The sequence below is a fragment of the Pristiophorus japonicus genome, chromosome 15 (assembly GCF_044704955.1).
Source record: "Pristiophorus japonicus isolate sPriJap1 chromosome 15, sPriJap1.hap1, whole genome shotgun sequence".
Lineage (NCBI taxonomy): Eukaryota > Metazoa > Chordata > Chondrichthyes > Pristiophoridae > Pristiophorus > Pristiophorus japonicus.
The window spans coordinates 11049219-11069883 of record NC_091991.1 but is presented as its reverse complement, the minus strand read 5'-3'; the positions used below and the strand labels follow the sequence as shown (position 1 = coordinate 11069883).

At 50.0% G+C, this 20665-nt stretch overlaps 1 protein-coding gene across 3 annotated transcripts in view; it reads left to right on the top strand.

Annotated features, from left to right (window-relative positions):
- Positions 1 to 1570: 1570 nt before the first annotated feature.
- The window catches only part of fgfr1op2 (FGFR1 oncogene partner 2), a 34688-nt gene continuing 15593 nt past the window's right edge, over positions 1571 to 20665 (top strand). The window contains exons 1-3 of one of the 3 annotated variants that reach the window (XM_070901551.1): positions 1571 to 1622; positions 10484 to 10620; positions 18370 to 18487. In XM_070901551.1, coding sequence (XP_070757652.1) covers positions 10486 to 10620; positions 18370 to 18487 — 253 coding nt within the window. In that variant the 5' untranslated portion in view covers positions 1571 to 1622; positions 10484 to 10485. Of the gene's footprint in view, positions 1623 to 2095; positions 2116 to 2248; positions 2350 to 10483; positions 10621 to 18369; positions 18488 to 20665 lie in introns of those variants that run through there. The other 2 variants (XM_070901553.1, XM_070901552.1) reach the window with 2 other exon arrangements.

Genomic DNA, 20665 nt, shown 5'->3' with positions numbered 1-20665 from the left:
GGGGGTGGCAAGTGTGTGGGAGGGGGGAGGGAGCCCCAGGTGTGTGTGTGTGTGGGGGGGGGGGGGCGCAGGTGTGTGTGGGGAGGACAAGTTTGTGTGTGTGTGGGGGGGGAGGCCCAGGTCTGTGTGTGGGGGGGGGGGGGGGGGGACATGTGTGTGTGTGTGTGTGAGGAAGCCCAGGAAAATGCGTGTGTGGGGGGAGGGGGCGGGGGGGCTGTGAAGAGCCCCAGGGGTCATCACCATCATCGGCAGTCCCTCGGAATCGAGGAAGACTTGCTCCCGCTCCAAAAGTGAGTTCTCAGGTGACCGAACAGTCCAATACAGGAATTACAATCCCTGTCACAGGTGGGACAGACAGTGGTTGAGGGAAGGGGTGGGTGGGGAGTCTGGTTTGCCGCACGCTCCTTCCGCTGCCTGCACTTGTTTCTGCATGCTCTCAGCGACGAGACTCGAGGTGCTCAGCGCCCTCCCGGATGCACTTTCTCCACTTAGAGTGGTCTTTGGCCAGGGACTCCCAAGTGTCGCTGGGATGTTGCACTTTCTCAGGGTGTCTTTGAGGGTGTCCTTATAACGTTTCCTCTGCCCACCTGGGGCTCGCTTGCCGTGTAGGAGTTCCGAGTGGAGCGCTTCCTTTGGGAGTCTTGTGTCGGGCATGCGGACAATGTGGCCCGCCCAACGGAGCTGGTCGAGTGTGGTCAGTGCTTCGATGCTGGGGATGTTGGCCTGGTCGAGGACGCTAATGTTGGTGCGTCTGTCCTCCCAGGAGGATTTGCAGGATCTTGCGGAGACATCGTTGGTGGTATTTTTCTAGCGATTTGAGGTGTCTACTGTATATGGTCCACGTCTCTGAACCATACAGGAGGGTGGGTATCACTGCAGCCCTGTAGACCATGAACTTGGTGCCAGATTTGAGGGCCTGATCTTCAAACACTCTTTTCCTCAGGCGGCCGAAGGCTGCACTGGCGCATTGGAGGCGGTGTTGAACCTCGTCGTCTATGTCTGCCCTTGCTGATAGTAGGCTCCCAAGGTATGGGAAATGGTCCACGTTGTCCAGGGTTGCACCGTGGATCTTGATGACTGGGGGGGGGGGGGGTGGCAGGGTCAGGTTGGTAGAGGACCTTTGTCTTACGGATGTTTAGCGTGATGTTCATGCTTTCGTACGCCTCGGTGAAGATGTTGACGATGACTTGGAGTTCAGTCTCTGAATGTGCGCAGATGCAGGCACCGTCCGTGTACTGTATCTCGACGACAGAGGCTGGGGACGGTCTTGGACCTGGCCTGGGGACGGCGAAGGTTGAACAGGTTCCCACTGGTTCTGTAGTTTAGTTCCACTCCAGCGGGGAGCTTGTTGACTGTGAGGTGGAGCATGGCGGCGAGGAAGATTGAGCGGGTTGGCACGTGTGTGTGTGTGTGGGGCTCGGGGGAGGACCTGACTCCATCTGGTCGCAGCGCCACCTGTGGCCGGGAGGCCAAATCGCGCCCAAGTCTCGCACACGCGCAATGGGAGGAACTACAGCTCCCGGCTGGCGACGCGCGGGGAGGATGTGCGCAGGCGCTGATGCGGGTTTCCGGTTTGCGCGTAGCGCCTGTCGGGACGTTGATGGAGGCGGCCGCCCGATGAGGTGAGAGAGAGGGAGGGATGCAGAGAGGAAGAAGGAGAGGGAGAGGGAGAGTCCGGGGCCAGGGGGAGGCCCGGAGAGCAGCGCGGAGAGTCCGCGCGGTGCGGGGCCCGCGGGCGGTGGTCGGCGGAGCGCGGGCACCGAGAGCGGCAACCGTCCCACATCCGGGGGCTCCCCAGACCACGCCCCCTCTCACTCCCCGGACCCCGCCCCCTCTCACTCCCCAGACCCCGCCCCCTCTCACTCCCCGGACCCCGCCCCCTCTCACTCCCCGGACCCCGCCCCCTCTCAGGTCCCGCCCCTACCCACAGGCCCCGCCCATATCAACAAGCCCCGCCCCCTCCCTTCAGACTTTACCCCCTCCCCCTCCCTTCAGACTTTACCCCCTCCCCTCAAGACCCGCCTCCAGGGGCCAGGCCCCTCCCCTCAAGCCCCGGAGCAGACCCCCCCCCCCCCCCCCCCACATAAACATAAAAAAGTAAGCGGGTAGTCAAAGGTAAGGTGCGACCACAAAGGAGGCCTAATTATGGAGGCTGATGTACTAAATGAGTTCTTTACATCTGTCTTCATCAAGGAAGAAGATGCTGCAAAGTCATAGTGAAGGAGGAAGTAGTGGAGATACTGGATGTGATAAAGATGGATAGAGGGGGTACTCGAAAGGCTGGCTGTACTTAACGTAGATAAGTCACCAGGACCGGATGGGATGGATCTAAAGGTGGAAATCACGGAGGTATTGGCCATAATATTCCAATCCTCCATAGATACGTGGGTGGTGCCAGAGGTCTGGAGAATTGCAAATGTTACACCCTTGTTCAGAAAAGAGTTTAACTATAAACCCAGCAACTACAGACCCAGTCAGTTTAACTTCGGTGGTGGGGAAGCTTTTAGAAACGATAATCCGGGACAAAATTAACAGTCACTTGGACAAATGTGGATTAATTAAGGGAAGCCAGCACGGATTTGTTAAAGGTAAATCGTGTTTAACTAGCTTGATCGAGTTTTTTGATGAGATTATAGAGGGTTAATGAGAGCAATGCAGTTGACATGGTGTACATGGATTTCCAAAAGGCATTTGACAAAGTGCCTCCATAGGCTTGGCAGCAAAGTTGAAGCTTATGGAATAAAAGGGACAGTGGCAGCATGGATACAAAATTGGCTCAGTGACAGGAAACAGAGAGTAGCGGTCAACAGTTGTTTTTTGGACTGGAGGAAGGTATACAGTGGTGTTCCCCAGGGACCACTGCTTTTCTTGATATATATTAATGACTTGGATGTGGGTGTACAGGGCACAATTTCAAAATTTGCAGATGACACAAAACTTAGAAGTATAGTGAACAGTGAGGGGGATAGTGATAGACTTCAGGAAGACACAGACAGGCTGGTAGAATGGGCGGACACGTGGCTGATGAAATTTAAGGACAAAAAGTGCAAAGTGATACATTTTGATAGGAAGAACGAGGAGAGGCAATATAAACTAAAGGGTACAATTCTAAAAGGGGGTGCATGAACAGAGAGACCTGGGGGTATATGTGCACAAATCGTTGAAGGTGGCAGGGCAGGTTGAGAAAGCAGTTTAAAAAGCAAATAGAGGTATAGAGTACAAAAGCAAGAAAATTATGATGAACCTTTATAAAACACTGGTTCGGCCTAAACTGGAGGATTGTGTCCAATTCTGGGCACCGCACTTTAGGAAGGATGTGAAGGCCTTAGAGAGGGTGCAGCAAAGATTGACAAGAATGGTTCCAGGGATGAGGGACTTCAGTTACGTGGATAAACTGGAGAAGCTGGGGTTGTTCTCCTTGGAGCAGAGAAGATTTGATAGAGGTATTGAAAATCATGAGGGGTCTGGACAGAGTAGAGAGAGAGAAACTGTTCCCATTGGTGGAAGGGTCGAGAACCAGAGGACACAGATTTAGGGCGATTGGCAAGAGAACCAAAGGCGACATGAGGAAAAACGTTTTTTTACGCAGCGAGTGGTTAGGATCTGGAATGCACGGCCTGAGAGGGTGGTGGAGGCAGACTCAATCGTGGCTTTCAAAAGGGAATTGGCTAAGTACCTGAAGGAAAAAAATTTGCAGGGCTACGGGGAAAGGGCGGGGGAGGGGGACGGACTCGTTGGTAAAATGGGCGGACACGTGGCAGATGAAATTTAACACAGAAAAATGCAAAGTGATACGTTTTGGTAGGAGGATCGAGGAGAGGCAATATAAACTAAAGGGTACAATCACGGGCTCGACAGACAGAATGGCGTCCCACTGTGCTGCAACCATTCTATGATTCTACTGGTCCAATAATTCAGAGGCCCACCACATAAGCTGGGGAATTTAAAAATTCCGTTAATTAAATAAATCTGGAATAAAAAGCTAGTATCTGGAATAAAAAGCTAGTGTCAGTAATGGTGACCATGAAACTACTGGATTGTCGTAAAAACCCATCTGGTTCACTAATGCCCTTTTAGGGAAGGAAATCTGACGTCTTTACCTGGTCTGGGCCTATAGGTAACTCCAGACGCACAGAAATGTGATTGACTCTTAACTACCCTCTGAAGCGGCCCAATGAGCCTTGTATAAGGTGGCTTACCACCACCTTCTCGAGGGCAATTAGGGACAGGCAATAAATGCTGGCCTTGCCAACGACTCCCACATCCCGAGGAATTTGGCTAAAAATAAATGATATTTTCAAATCAGGATGTCTTTCAAGTTCTGAATAAATGTAGATATATTTGGCATAAAAGTGATTGGCTGCCTAAATATACTGCATCATAATCATTAAAGGCAGTCCCTCGAAATCGAGGAAGACTTGCTTCCACTCCAAAAGTGAGTTCTCAGGTGACTGAACCGTCCAATACGGGAATTACGGTCTCTGTCGCAGGTGGGACATAGTCATTGATGGAAAGGGTGGGTGGGCGGGGAGTCTGGTTTACCGCACGCTTACTGCCTGCGCTTGTTTTCTGCATGCTCTCGGCGATGAGACTCGAGGTGCTCAGCGCCCTCCCGGATGCTGCTCTTCCACTTAGGGTGGTCTTTGGCCAGGGACTCCCAGGTGCCGGTGGGGATGTTGCATTTTATCAAGGAGGCTTTGAGGGTGTCCTTGAAACGTTTCTTCCGCCCATCTGGGGCTCGCTTGCCGTTTAGGAGTTCCAAGTAGAGCGCTTGCTTTGGGGGTCTCATGTCGGGCATGCAAACAATGTGGGCCGCCCAACGGAGTTGGTCGAGTGTGGTCAGTGCTTCGATGCTGGTGATGTTGGCCTGATCGAGAACACTGACATTGGTGCGTCTGTCCTCCCAGGGGATTTGCAGGATCTTGCAGGGGCAGCGCTGGTGGTATTTCTCCAGCGATTAGAGGTGCCTACTGTATATGGTCCACTTCTCTGAGCCATACAGGAGGGTGGGTATCACTATAGCCCTGAAGACCATAAGCTTGGTGCCAGCCTGAAGGTGACATTTGCGATACTCTTTAGTCCCCTGGTTCTGGCCTTTTGTCCGCTCCTTCAACCACCTCGGTCCCATTCCTTGGAATTCCTAAACCTTGCCACCTCCCTCAAGACACTCCTCACAACCGAGCTCTTTGACCCATGTTTTTTTGTCTTTTCTCCCAGCCTCCTTTGGCTTTGCTTGCCATTTCTCCACCATTCTCTGAAGCACATTGGGATGATCTTTCTGTATACATTCAAGTTGCTGCTTTGATATTGCAGAGTGTGGTGCCAGGAATTTGGGATTATTCTGTGCGTTTTCCACAGCATCGCTGGTACATGCAATAGGTCACTTATTGGTGTTTGCTGGTGTATGTGCACAAGTTTTCATATTCATCTCTCCGTGCGCCTAATCTGAAGATAATACAAATGGAAAGTTTGTATTTATTAGTGAAAGGGGCTCATTTGCTGTTGTCCGTCATCTGAATTAATTATTTGTGATGAATTTAACGGCCGATTGATTGAGATCAGTCCAAATGTTGAAACTTGCTTCCTGGATGCTTGGTTTGCTATTGTATGAATGCTGGTGTTAAACCCCATCTGGGCAAAGTTAATTGCACAAAACTGGAGTACGTCTCGAACACAGACACCTGCACAGTTTACTGAGTGAGGCACTGAACAAGATAAGCACATAAAAAATAGGAGCTGCTGTAGGCCATTTGGCCCCTCGAGCCTGCTCCACCATTCAATAAGATCATGATCTGATCTTGGCCTCAACTCCACTTTCCCGCCCGATCCCTATAACCCTGGACTCCCCTATCGTTCAAAAATCTGTCTATCCTAGCCCTGAATGTATTAAATGACCCAGCCTCCACAGCTCTTTGGGCAGAGAATTCCACAGATTCACGACCCTCTGAGAGAAGAAATTTCTCCTCAGCTCTGTCTTAAATGGGCGGCCCCTTATTCTGAAACTATGCCCCCCCCCCCCAGTTCTAGATTCCCCCACGAGGGGAAAACATCCTCTCCTCTCAACAGTCGGGAGTTTCCAGCTTGCAGCTGGTGCTTGGCTTGGCATCCTTAGTCATTGTTTGTCCAGTTTGAATATTGTAGGTCTGGAAAGGGCTGTTCTTGGTGTTGCTGCCATATATATTTTTTTTATATTCATTCATGGTGTATGGGCGATGCTGGCAAGGCCAGCATTTATTGCTCATCCTTAATTGCCCTTAACTGAGTGGCTCGCTGGGCCATTTCAGAGGGCAGTCAAGAGGCAATCACATTGTGTGGGTCTGGAGTCACATATAGGCCAGGTCGGGTAAGGGCGGCAGATTTCCTTCCCTAAAGGACATTAGTGAACCAGATGGGTCTTTATGACAATCCAGTAGTTTCATGGTCACCGTTACTAATATTGGTGGACAACTACTAAATCAGAAAAATAACATGAATTTATATCGCACCTGTAATATCGAAAACAGGTCCCCATGGCCTTACAGAGATGGGGGGGGGGGGGGAAATCAGGATCTGTTTCTATCAGGAACTTGAAATACAAATGAATGGAAACAGGGATTCATAGAATCTTAAAGCATCTAGTCCGTCATGTCTGCGCCGGCTCTTTCAAAGAGCGATCTAATTAGTCCCACTCCCCCTGCTTCTTCCCCCATAATCCTGCAAATTAGTCCTCTTCAAATACATGTCCAATTGCCTTTTGAAAGTTCCTACGGAATCTGCTACCACCGCCCTTTCAGGCAGTGCGTTCCAGATCACAACAAGTGTGTGTGAGCACATTTCTCCTCATTTCCTTTCTAGTTCTCTTTGTCAATTATTTTAAATGTATGTTCTCTGGTTACTGACCCATTTGCCAGTGGAAACAGTTTCTCCCTACTTGCTCTATCAAAACCCTACATTATTTTGAACACCCCTATTAGGTTTCCCCGTAACCTCGTCTGCTGTAAGGGGAACAGCCCCAACTTCCCCCAGCCTCTCCACATAACCGAAATCCCTCATCCCTGGCATCATCCTGGTACAGGTTGAACCTCCCTTATCCAGGACTCCCTTATCCGGGACTCCCTTATCCAGGACTCCCTTATCCGGGACTGTCCCTCATCCGGCACCATTCCCGGCTAGCGCATGTGCAGAACGCAACCGTCAAAATCCTACCCTACTCACCAATCTAATCTTTCTCCTCGATCGGCTGCCTCCTCGTCGCCCTGCTGGAACTCCTGCAGCCACAGTCCTCGGGCCGGCCGCTCATCCCCACAGCATTCCCTCGGCGGTGGGGGGGTGGGGGCCGGGTCCTTGGGCCGCGCCAACTCTTCGGGGCCCATTCGAGCCGCCGACCTCCCCCCCCCCCCCCCCCCCCCCCTGACCTCGGGCGACCTCCCCCTCCCCCACCCCCCCGCCGATCACCTCCCCTCATCCGGCAAAATCCCTCATCTGGCACAGGCCAGATCCTGAGGGTGGCAGATAAGGGACGTTCAACTTGTACCATCTTGGTAAACCTCCTCTCTGAGGCCTTGACATCCTTCCCAACGTGTGATGCCCAGAATTGTCCACTGAGGCCTAACCAGAGATTTGTACAGATTTAATGTAACTTCCTTGTTCTTGTATTCACTGCCCCTATTTACAAAGCCATAGCCCACACGCTTTCTTAACCGCCTGATCAACTTGCGCTGCCAACTTCAAGGTCTAGTGATCATGCATCCCCAGGTCCCTCTGCCTGGATTTAAACGTTGTACCGTGATATGTGACCCACAAGGGCAAAAATTAAAATCCTATATCCGAGATATTAAACAGCTAATGTCACAGCTGGAACTGCAGCTCATGTTGGGAAACAGCTTTTAGCATTTTGTTTTCGAAATCATGGTTTATGTTTGATTTTATAAAATTGCACCGTTAGTGATGTTTGTTACCTCTGCTCTTGTGGCTAATGAAGGGCTTTCACAATGGGACTACGTACTGCTTAAAGTTACAAAGCTAATAATAGAATGCTGTACTTTTTTAAAAAAAAAAATCTTCTGGATTTTTATTGCCTTATAAAATTTGTGCAACTAAAAATGTCCTGTTTAGTATCACAGTGGTTATATATTTAGGACTAGATACAGAAAAATAGGGAGAATATTTGGGGTGCAGCTGTACAACCACTTTTCTGTCATTGCAAAGTGGTTTTAGTATAACCCGAGTCAGGTTTCAATCTGACCCAGGAGTGTAGCAGTGTGAATCACTCACTGCCTTCTCTCCCTCATCCCCCCCATCTCCACCACTAGTAGATGGGTCTAGGATGAGGGGCCATAGACACAGAATGAAATGTCAGTGAAGAACAGAGGGCAGGAGAGACATCTTCACAGAGAGCCACCAGGCTGTGGAATGAACTTCCGGGGTTAGTGGTTGGGACGGTAACTATGTTACCATTCAAGATTAGATTGGATGGGGTGCGGGTTGAAGGGATGTGGGAACAGGACGGATAGATGTGATTAGAACTATTTGCTCATCTGGGTGGGGAGGGTTACATGGTGACATGGATTGGTTGGGCCGAATGGCCTGTTTCCGTGTTGTAACCTCCATGTATTTTTATGAAGCCTTCACCCCGCCCCAGGAAGGCTGTCTCGCCCTGCTTGCCCCTGCATGGAGCCTCGGTTCAGTGCAGTGTGAAGCCGGTTTAGAAAATGCTCACGGTGTCTTTGGGCGATTAGCTGCTTCCACTCGCAAACATTTCAAACTCAGTGGATAGAAGCAAAGCTTTGATCGCGTGTGCGCGGTGTGAATGAGGAATAGCTGTCTCGGGGCCGCAGGACCCCTGATTTGCAGCCACAGGAAACCTTTGTTGTAAATGTGGTGCCGTGGGTTCTGACCTCCTGTTGCTGCTGCTCTTGGACCCCGTAGCGTATAGCAGCAGCCTTAGCTATCTAAAGGGAAGCCCACTTTAAACGGAGCACTGATAAGTAGGCTGGCAATTAGTGCGGCGGTATGGTCATTAAAACACAAGAGGATTTCAACAGATCCTCGTATGTGTTTTGTTACTTCCTTTGGTGTGATCATTCTCTGCAGCAGTTGAAGGATTTTCTTTCATCAGCAGGCTTGCCTGTTTCTGCAACCGTCGACATGGCCCAATTACTGGGACTCTTGTCAGGCGGGTTCAAGTCCACTCCGGGACTCGAGTACGCAGCCTGAGCTGACCCTCCAGTGCAGTGCTGGGGGACTGCTGCGCCGTCAGAGGTCTGCCTGTTCTGTGCTTACGCCAGTCATTAAAGATCCTGGGTCCGAAATTGCCCCTCTCCTTAAGGCCTGTTGCCACCGCAAATTGGCGGCCACGATGCGGAGCGGAGAGGCTGCCGACTTTTTGTGGAATGGCCGCTGCTAGCCCAATTGCCCCCCGAGGTTTCCCGGCAGTGCCCCGATCCCCCCCTTACCGCTCCGCTGCTGCCGATCCGCGTTAAGTGCGTCATCACCTTGCGCACGTCGATCTCTCTTTCCCCCCCCCCCCCCCCCCCCAATCCCTGATAGCGACATTCCCCTCGGCAAATCTTCGGCCTGCCCGGCAGTGCCAAAACAAGCTTTTCCCCGGTGATCCAGTGAGGCTGTGGCCTTCTGCAGCGGCGGTGCGACTTCCCTTAAAGGGGAGGACGCGCAGCCGCTGCTGCCATTTTTTTTTGGTCAGCCATCTGCCATGTTGGCCCGACAATTATGCCCCCGGGTTCGGCCGGGCCGCCAGCAGGCAACCTGGCACCCCCCTGTTGGGTGCCAGACCACTGGCCCGGCCGAAACCCTCCCTGGGGGCCCAGTGGGAGGGAAGTTTTAAAAGCACGGAGGCGCTTCCCTTTAAGTGAAGGCGGGGGGGGGGGGGGGGTGACGCGGCGTGTGATGACGTCATCGCAGCGGCCACTCCGCTCCACCCCTCGGATGTTGCCACCGCCGCGAATCTGTCCCGCTCATGTAGTCACCGCCCCCATTAAGAGCGACTTCTGGATCCGAATAAAAGAGCGGAATTTCACTCGAGGCGACCTCGACCACAGCTGCGGTTAAAAAACAATGAAGCGCCCCGTTTCGGGGGGGGGGGTGGGGGCGGAGCAATTTCTACCCCCGTCTCCCGACCAACATTTCCCACTTGACCAACGCCATCGAAAACAGACCAATTCATCCCGTTGCTGTCTGAAATCTTGCAGCGCACGTGATTGGCTCCCACGCTTGCTTACACAACACGACTACACTTACTCCAGTGTAGTCGACGTACTTGAAAAGGAAACATTTGCAGGACTGTGGGGCGAGAGCAGGGGGGGTGGGACTAATTGGATCGCTCTTTCAAAGAGCCGGCACAGGCACGATGGGTATGGGCCGAATGTCGTCGTCCTGTGCTGTAAGATTCTCCACTTCAAAGTAGTGTATAGTATGTGGAGCGTTTTTGGGGTGTTTTCTGAGCCATGTGATTAGGTGCCAAGTAACCCCGACTTTCCTTTTGCAGCAATGAGTTGCACTATAGAAAAGGTTCTGGCTGATGCGAAAGCACTGGTGGAACGACTGAAGGAACATGACAGCGCGGCAGAGGCTCTCATCGAGCAGACCACCGCCCTTAACAAGCGGGTGGAGGCTATGAAGCAGGTGAGTGAATCCTAGAATCATAGAAATTTACAGCGCCGAAGGAGGCCATTCGGCCCATCGTGTCCACGCCGGCCGACAAAGAGCTATCTAGCCTAATCCCACTTTCTGGCTCTAGGTCCGTAGCCCTGAAGGTTACCTCACTTCAAGTGCACATCCAGGTACTGTTTAAATGTGGTGAGGGTTTCTGCCTCTACCATCCTTTCAGGCAGTGAGTTCCAGACCCCCATCACCCTCTGAGTGAAAAAGTTCTCCTCAACTCCCCTCTAAAGCTCCTACCAATTACTTTAAATCTATGCCCCCTGGTTGTTGACCCCTCTGCTAAGGGAAACAGGTCCTTCCTATCCACTCTATCCAGGCCCCTCATAATTTTATACACCTCAATAAGGTCTCCCCTCAGCCTCCTCTGTTCCAATGAAAACAACCCCAGCCTATCCAATCTTTCCTCATAGCTAAAATTTTCCAGTCCAGGCAACATCCTCGTAAATCTCCCCTGTACCCTCTCAAGTGCAATCGCATCTTTCCTGTAATGTGGAGACCAGAACTGCACGCAAATGGAGGTGCAGCAGTTTCTCTGCCGTCGAACTCAGCTCCCCATCTCTGCATTTTCCTCCTGTCTGTGAGAATTCTGCAATGTGATTGGCTGCTTAGACAGTTTGTTGATGTCACAGCAGCTCGCATTAGGGATTCCCCATTGCAGAGCGCTGAAATCTATTGCGTGTCGAAAAAGGCAAGCTTCTCGCCACGGAGAGCGAGAGATCGCTCTGGGCAGCTTCCTTCGGGGCCAGCGGCGAGCTCCGGCGCTTCACCACTGACCGCAAATTCCGGGCCCTTGCCTTCACTCTGATTCTCGCTCTGATGGTGTCCTGCACCAGAAGCTTTGCTCTTCACTTGGGTTGCTCAATTAAAAATGTACACTATATCTGGCGTGTTGTAGATGCTAAGTTCTGAGCGTGTTACTGGAAGTTTTGAGGCTAGGTATTTTAGTTTTGAGCTGGCGCCATTAGTCACTCCACTTCCTGATGTAACGGGGCTTGTGGCTTTCTTTAAGAAACCACACTGGTCTAATTTACTAAATGCACGTGGCTTGAAATTATTTACCAATAAACATTCATAAAGGAAGTTCAGTGAAGGCGTAAGTAGCATGATGTGAAAGCAGATTAACACAAGAACTACTGGAGGAGCTTAATCTTTTTAACGGCTGTCACTGTGAGACACTACAAGCAAAAGCACTTCCGATGGCCCTTCTTACCCACACATCAACGCTTCCCGTTAAATAATTGCAAGGATTATTTTTTTACTAAGTGTATGCGTCACCTCTAAATAATGAATCTTTAGAAATTGCTTGACTGCTCCAGTGCAATCGGAGGGCTGGATGGGACCCACAGACTGAACTCTTGTTCTATAAAACAGTCTTAACGCAGGATTGCTTCTACAAATTGGCCCCCCCCCCCCCGCTCACTTTCATTACTATATTCAAAATGACAGATTGAGTTAGTAAGTTGCTAGGAGATCAGCAAAAAGCAGTGGTGAGCATTTGAAATGTTCCACCTGTTTCCACTCAAATAGTGAAAAACACTCTATGGGCCCAAGTTTCCACAGGATAAAAAACGGGCGCCCCTCCGAGCTGGGCGCCCGTTTTTCGCGCCTAAAACGGCGCCAGAAAAAAAACGCGCTATTCTCGAGCGCTTTGCAGCTCCTTGTCTGTTTGGCACGCGCCCAGGGGAGTGGAGCTTACACTCGCGCCGATTTTGTAAGTGGGAGGGGGCGGGTACTATTTAAATTAGTTATTTTCCTGCCGGCAACGCTGCGCGTGCATGCTCAGTATGAAAAAAAACATTGGCACTCGGGCATTTTTGTAATTCTTTGTAGCTGTTTAATTTTTGAAATTTTTTTAATAAAATCACATTGCCATCAGCACATCAGCACTAAGGCTTCCCTTCTCACTGTCTCCTTCCCCTCCCTCCCCTCCGCGGCAACAAACGGCTGTCTCCTTCCCCTCCCTTCACGGCAACAAGCCGCTGTCTCCTTCCCCTCCCTCCACGGCAACAAGCCGCTGTCTCCTTCCCCTCCCTCCCCTCTCTCCACGGCAACAAGCCGCTGTCTCCTTCCCCTCCCTCCCCTCCCTCCACGGCAACAAGCCGCTGTCTCCTTCCCCTCCCTCCCCTCCGCGGCAACAAGCCGCTGTCTCCTTCCCCTCCCTCCACGGCAACAAGCCGCTGTCTCCTTCCCCTCCCTCCCCTCTCTCCACGGCAACAAGCCGCTGTCTCCTTCCCCTCCCTCCCCTCCCTCCACGGCAACAAGCCGCTGTCTCCTTCCCCTCCCTCCCCTCCTCTGCGCGGCAACAAGCCGCTGTCTCCTTCCCCTCCCTCCACGGCAACAAGCCGCTGTCTCCTTCCCCTCCCTCCCCTCCACAACAACAAACCGCTTTCTCCTCCCCCCCCCCCCCCCCCACCCCGCTCAGCGGCACGAACGGCTGCAGAATTCTCCCAAGCTGAAGCACTTTCACACAGGTAGGAAGATGGTTTGTTTAATCTTTTCTTTGCTTATAAATGTTTATTCAGGTTGGATTTATTTGTATAAGTATAAATAAGGATTTATTATAAAATTTAATGACTTCCCTTCCCCCCCCCCCACCCCGTTCTGGACGCCTAATTTGTAACCTGCGCCTGATTTTTTAATGTGTAGAACAGGTTTTTTCAGTTCTACAAAAATCTTCACTTGCTCCATTCTACTTTAGTTTGGAGTACATTTTCACTGTGGAAACTTTCAAATCAGGCGTCAGTGGCCGGACACGCCCCCTTTTGAAGAAAAAATCCTGTTCCAAAGTAGAACTGTTCTACCTGACTAGAACTGCAGAAAAAAAAATGTGGAGAATTGCGATTTCTGAGATAGTCCGTTCTCCACCAGTTGCTCCTAAAAATCAGGTGCAAATCATGTGGAAACTTGGGCCCTATGTGTGTACATTTAACTCGGCAAGCTGGAGCGCATTTTGAGCTGTATACCACCAGGGTAAAGTACTGATGGTTAGAAGTCTCTGGGATAGAAATTACCCTCTGCCCCAAACGGGGCGGGTAATTCGAATTAAATGAATATTATTCGCCTGCATCCATGGGGCGGGAAATAGAGGGATTTCGGCCTCTTTAACTTTTGGAAATCGTTGCGGCAGTGTTTGGGCAGCTGAAGGGCAGAGGTTCGTCAGGAGCAGGGCGGAAGTTGGGCGGTGTCACCAGCCCAGCACTGATGACGTCAGCGCGACGTCGCACTAATGCGTAGCGACGTTTCTCCCCTTCGGTTAAAAGGGTGGGCCGCTGCGAGCTCTGCAGCCACTTTAGTGGCGCCCACTGGGGCCACCGGGGAGGTCTTCGGCTGGGCCAGCGGTCCGGCGCCAAAGAAGGGGACGCCAGGCTGCCTGTTGGCGGCCCGGCCAAACCCGTGGCCGCCATTGTCGGCTCACAATTAAAGTAAAATGGCGGCGGGGCAATTTCCCTCGAGGGGTGGAAAGGGGTTGGCACGATAATGGACTTTAAAGAGGGAAGCAATTTCAGCCCCTCCAACCACTGGTGATGGTGGGAGCAATTTGAGGTAGTGGAGTGAAAGGAATGACGTACAGGGTCTTATCATGACTCTTGCAAACACCCAAAGCACTTCATATCCTATGACTTATTTTCAAGGGCCATCACTGTTATGTAGGCAAAACCAGCTGCCATTTGTACACAGCAAGATCCCACAATCAGTAATGAGGTGACTGACTGGTTAATTTATATTAGTGCCAATACAGTAAGCTCGGTGACAACACTTCACATGCTTATCACGCGTCGAGGTTCTTCACACAAACTTGCTGTAAGAGATAAGAACATAAAAATTAGGAGCAGGAGTAGGTCATACGGCCCCTCGAGCCTGCTCCGCCATTCAATAAGATCATGGCTGATCATCTACATCAACTCCATTTGCCTGCCCGATCCCCATATCCCTTGATTCCTCTAGAGTCCAAAAATCGATCTCTGCCTTGCATATACTCAAAAACTGAGCATCCACAGCCCTTTGGGGTAGACAATTCCAAAGATTCACCACCCTCTGAGTGAAGAAATTTCTCCTCATTCCAGTCCTAAATTGCCAACCCCTTATCCGGAGACTGTGACCCCTAATTCTAGACTCTCCAGCCAGGGGAAACAGCCTCTCAGCATCTACCCTGTCAAACCCTCTAATAATGTTATATATTTGAATGAGATCGCCTCTCATTCTTCGAAACTCTAGAGAGTATAGACCCATTTTATTCAATATAAACAAGGACCTAGTATGGTACTGAGTCCCCAGCCTATGTGCATTGGATGACCTTAGTCGGAGCAGGTGATACGGGCCCTACAATTAGAACCACACAAACTGTTCCCATTGGCGGAAGGGTCGAGAACCAGAGGACACAGATTCAAGGTGATTGGCAAAAGAACCAAAGGCGACATGAGAAAAAACTTTTTTAGGCAGCGAGTTGGCTAGGATCTGGAATGCACGGCCTGAAAGAGTGGTGGAGGCAGACTCAATCGTGGCTTTCAAAAGGGAATTGGATAAGTATCTGAAGGGGAAAAAAATGCAAGGCTACGGGGAAAGGGCGGGGGAGTGGGACTGGCTGAAGTGATCTTGCAGAGAGCCGGCACGGGCTCGACGGGCCGAATGCCCTCCTTCTGTGCGGTAACCATTCTGTGAATCTATGACAGGTCCGGCTCTAATTTATCGACTATGCTCCCTAGTCCTAGAATCCTCACCCAGTGAAAATAGTTTCTCTCTATCTACCCTATCTGTTTCCCTTAATATCCTGAAAACTTCGATCAGATCACCCCTTAACCTCCTAAATTCTAGGGATAATCTCTCCTTGTAACTTAACCTGTGAAGTCTGGATATCATTCTGGTGAACCTGCCCTGCACTGCACTCCCTTCAAGGCCAATATATCCTTCCTGAGGTGAGGTGGCCAGAGCTGCTTGCAGTGCTCCCAAGTGTGGTCTAACCATCATCATCATAGGCAGTCCCTCGGAATCGAGGAAGACTTGCTTCCACTCTAAAAGTGAGTTCTTAGGTGACTGAACAGTCCAATACGGGAATTACAGTCACTGTCACAGGTGGGACAGACAGTCGTTGAGGGAAAGGGTGGGTGGGACTAGTTTGCCACACCCTCCTTCCGCTGCCTGCGCTTGCTTTTTGCATGCTCTCGGTGACGAGGCTCGAGGTGCTCAGCGCCCTTCCGGATGCTCTTCCTCCACTTGGGGCGGTCTTTGGTCAGGGACTCCCAAGTGTCGGTGGGGATGTTGCACTTCATCAGGGAGGCTTTGAGGGTGTCCTTGTAACGTTTCCTCTGCCCACCTGGGGCTCGCTTGCCGTGTAGGAGTTCCGAGTAGAGCACTTGCTTTGGGACTCTTTGTCCGCAGGCCTGACACATGTGGCCCGCCCAACGGAGCTGGTCGAGTGTGATCAGTGCTTCGATGCTGGGGATGTTGGCCTGATCGAGGACGCTAACGTTGGTGCGTCTGTCATCCCAGGGGATTTGCAGGATCTTGCAGAGACATCGTTGGTGGTATTTCTCCAGCGATTTGGGGTGTCTACTGTATATGGTTTTGTACAGCTGTAGCATAACCTCTACCCCCTTGTATTCTAGTTCTCTAGATATAAAGGCCAGCATTCCTTTAGCCTTTTGACTATTTTCCGTAGCTATTCATGACATTTTAATGATCTATGTTCCTGAATCCGCAAGTCTCTTTGGACATCCACTGTTTTTAGCTTTTTATTACTTAGACAGTACCCTGCTCTATCCAAAGTGAATGACCTCACACTTTCCTACATTGAAATTAATTTGCACAGTTTTGCCCATTCACTTAACTATCGATGTCCCTGTGTAATTTTATGCTTTCATCTACACTGCCTACAATGCCGCCTATCTTTGTGTCATCGGCAAATTTGGATTATATGACTTTCTATGCCATCATCTAAGTCGTTAATAAATATTGTGAATAGTTGAGGCCCCAACACAGATCCCTGTGGGTCACCGCTAGACACATCCTGCCAATTTGAGTCCCTACCCATTATCCCTACTCTCTGTCTCCTGCCTCTCAGGCAATTCCCTAAGCAGGTCAATAATTTGCCTCAATTCCGTGGCCTTCTACCTTAGATAACAGCCTCTTATGTGGGACTTTATCTAATGCCTTCTGGAAGTCCATCTAAATAACATCCATTGACATTCCCCTGTCCACTACTTTATTTACCTCTTCAAAGTAGGCGCACTCTCATTAAGAAGTGTTAATGGCACTGTGAAGCTGCTGATGTCAATGTATGAATAGTTGCAGTTAGAAATTTGTCTTGTCAAAATTTATACTTTGAAACATGTTAACTTAGAGGAGACCTGATAGAGGTCTTTAAAATTATGAATGGGTTGGACAGGGTAGATGTGGAGCGAATGTTTCCACTTGTGGGAGAATCCAAAACGAGGGCCATAAATAAAAGGTAGTCACTAATAAACCCAATAAGGAAATATCTTTACTCAGAGACTGGTTCGACTGTGGAACTCGCTACCACAGGGAGTGGTTGAGGCGAATAGTGTAGATACTTTCAAAAGAAAACTAGACGTGTACATGAGATAAAAGGGAATAGAGAGATAGGCTGACAGACTGAGATGAGCCAGATTGGGTAGGAGGGAACTCATGTGGAATATAATCATCATCATCATAGGCAGTCCCTCGGAATCGAGGAAGATTTGCTTCCACTCCTGAAGTGAGTCCTTAGGTGACTGAACAGTCCAATATGAGAACCACAGTCCCTGTCACAGGTGGGACAGATAGTCGTTGAGGGAAAGGGTGGGTGGGACAGGTTTGCCGCACGCTCTTTCCGCTGCCTGCGCTTGGTTTCTGCATGCTCTCGGCGTTGAGACTCGAGGTGCTCAGCGCTCTCCCGGCTGCACTTCCTCCACTTAGGGCGGTCTTTGGCCAGGGACTCCCAGGTGTCAGTGGGGATATTGATCTTTATCAGGGAGGCTTTGGGGGTGTCCGTGTAATGTTTCCACTGCCCACCTTTGGCTCATTTGCCGTGAAGGAGTTCCTTGTAGAGCATTTGCTTTGGGAGTCTCGTGTCTGGCATGCGAACAATGTGGCCTGCCCAGGGGAGCTGATCAAGTGTGGTCAGTGCTTCAATGCTGGGGATGTTGGCCTGGTCGATGACGCTAATGTTGGTGCATCTGTTCTCCCCGGGAATTTGTAGGATCCTATATCCTGGGCCTATATGTGACTCCAGACCCACAGCTATGTGGTTGACTCGTAACTGCCCTCTGAAATGGCCCAGCGAGACACTCAGTTGCACCAAACTGCTATGACAAAGTCACTGAGGGAACACCTTCACCACACGGGACTGCAGCGGTTCAAGAAGGCGGCTCACCACCACCACCTTCTCGAGGGCAATTCGGGGTGGGCAATAAATTCCAGCCTTGCCAGCGATGCCCACATCCTATGAACGAATACATTTTTTTAAATGTACAAAAGGCTGACTATCTCCTCTCTTTCTCTCCCCACCCCCAAACGGAGAGAATCAGATTAGTGTGGGAGCCTCTTAACTTGTACCATCGGACTCTCATTCAGCTACTATGATTGCACGGTGACCTATTTCTGTGCGCAGGATAATTCGGATAAAATGCCGTGGATTTGAGGTCTATTTTTTTTTTTGTTAATTGTGCCCGAGGAGAATTGTAATCCCTGTTCTGTTCTTGTTTTGTTACTCAGTACCAGGAAGATATTCAGGAATTAAATGAAGTGGCCAGGCACCGACCCCGCTCCACCCTGGTGATGGGAATCCAGCAGGAAAATCGGCAGATCAGGGACCTGCAGCAAGAAAACAAAGGTGAGCTGTCATTGTGTCGATTAATAACGGTGATCGAGAGGCACCATGCAGTGTGCAGGCATCTCCCTTCAAAACACTCATCGTTACTGGGCAATTTAGTAAAACATTCTTTTAATTTTGTGCATCGGAGCTCTCGAGCATCCAATCGAGGTGTTTAAAATGATGAAGTAATTTGTTAGGGTCGATGGAAAGAAACCTATTGCCTCAGCTGGGGAGAGACCAACACAAGGGGGCACAATCTTAACAGTGGAGCCAGGCCATTCAGGAGTGAAATGAGGAAGTGTTTTTTTTCCACAAGTGAAGGGCAGTGGAAATCTGGAACTCTCTCCCCCACCCCATCCCCCAATAAAGGCTGTGGATGCTGGGGGTCAATTGAAATTTTCAAGACTGAGATCATAAGAACATAAGGAATAGGAACAGGAGTAGGCCATACGGCCACTCGAGCCTGCTCCTCCATTCAATAAGATCATGGATGATCTGATCATGGACTCGGCTCCACTTCCCTGCCCGCTCCCCATAACCCCTTATCCCCTTATCGTTTAAGAAACTGTCTATTCCTATCTTAAATGTATTCAATGTCCCAGCTTCCACAGCTCTCTGAGGCAGCAAATTCCACAGATTTACAACCCTCAGAGAGAAGAAATTTCTCTTCATCTCTGTTTTAAATGGGCGGCCCCTTATTGTAAGATCATGCCCTCTAGTTCTAGTCTCCCCCATCAGTGGAAACATCCTCTCTGCATCCACCTTGTTAAGCCCCCTCATAATCTTATATGTTCGATAAGATCACCTCTCATTCTTCTGAATTTCAATAAGTAGAGGCCCAACATACTCAACCTTTCTTCATAAGTCAACCCCCTCATCCCCGGAATCAACCTAGTCAACCTTCTCTGAACTGCCTCCAAAGCAAGTATATCCTTTCGTAAATATGGAAACCAAAACTGCAGATGTGGTCTCACCAATACCTTATATAGCTGTATATACTTTGATAAAGTAGATGCAGCCAGTTCAAAAGCAAAATAGTGCAGATGCTGGAAATCTGAAATAAAAACAGAAAATGCTGGAAATACTCAGCAGGTCAGGCAACATCTGTGGAGAGAGAGAGAGCAACAGAATTTTAAAAAGAATCAGACTCTCCCAAATTTTGCCCAGTTGTGGGCTGCGGCACTGTTCCAGAATACGGAAGCCTCTAATATAAGGGAGAGCGACCGGCATTGCACGGGCTCTGTTTGAAATTTCTTAATATTGGAGTTCTATCATTAATAAACTGCCCCAAAGCAGGAATGCTGTTTCTCTCAACAACAGAAAACTGATTCCAAGTGGGTGACCACTGCGGAGATGATTTACACTCCAGCTGTAGCGTCTGCGCGAAGTGGTTTCTCTTCCCGCCCAGTGTAAAGGAGTCAGTTGGGGCCTCAGTGCTCAGTTTACACTGTCGAGGCTTGGAGTCGCTGGGAAGCCGAGATCACCTTGTATGCCGATACTAAACTCGGAGTGTATGTGTACACCAAGTTTCACTTATTGACTGAATGTCTATAGATGAATTGTACACTTCCGAAAGAGTTTGTCGAGTTTTTTTTTTTCTCCTGCGTACCTGTTTGCAGCCTGAGCCTGCAACAGCAAATTCAATTACGCAGAAATGCTTTGTTGGATTTTCGCCCAGCCTTCATCAAAGCAGGCAACTGGGACCTCGTGTCAGCCTTCCCTTCAATCTGTCAACCCAGACTATCCAGCCAGTTGGTGCAGAATCGCTTTATAGTGTTTTGTCTAATGTTAAATTTATCGGCACAGTGCATTACAACATTGAGGTTACATGTTTTAGTGCATTTCCAATAATCTAGTTTGACATCCCACTGCAGTACTGAGGGAGGACTGTAATGTCGGAAATATTGTCCTTCAAATGAGGTGTTAAACTGAGGCCCCGCCTGTCAACTCAGGAGGACATTAAGGACCCCGTATCGCTATTTGAAGAAGAGTGGGGCTCTCCTGCTGTTGCACCCAGCGTTTCTCCCTCAGCCAGCACGACCAAAAGCAAAATCATTTGCCTTTCAATTCCGCTCTGTTTTTGTGAACCTGCTATGCACAAAGTGGCTGCCACATTTGCTGACACCACCACAGTCCTTGCACTTCAAAGTAATCCATTGTGCAGCACTTTGAAACATTTCTGAGGGTCGTCATAAG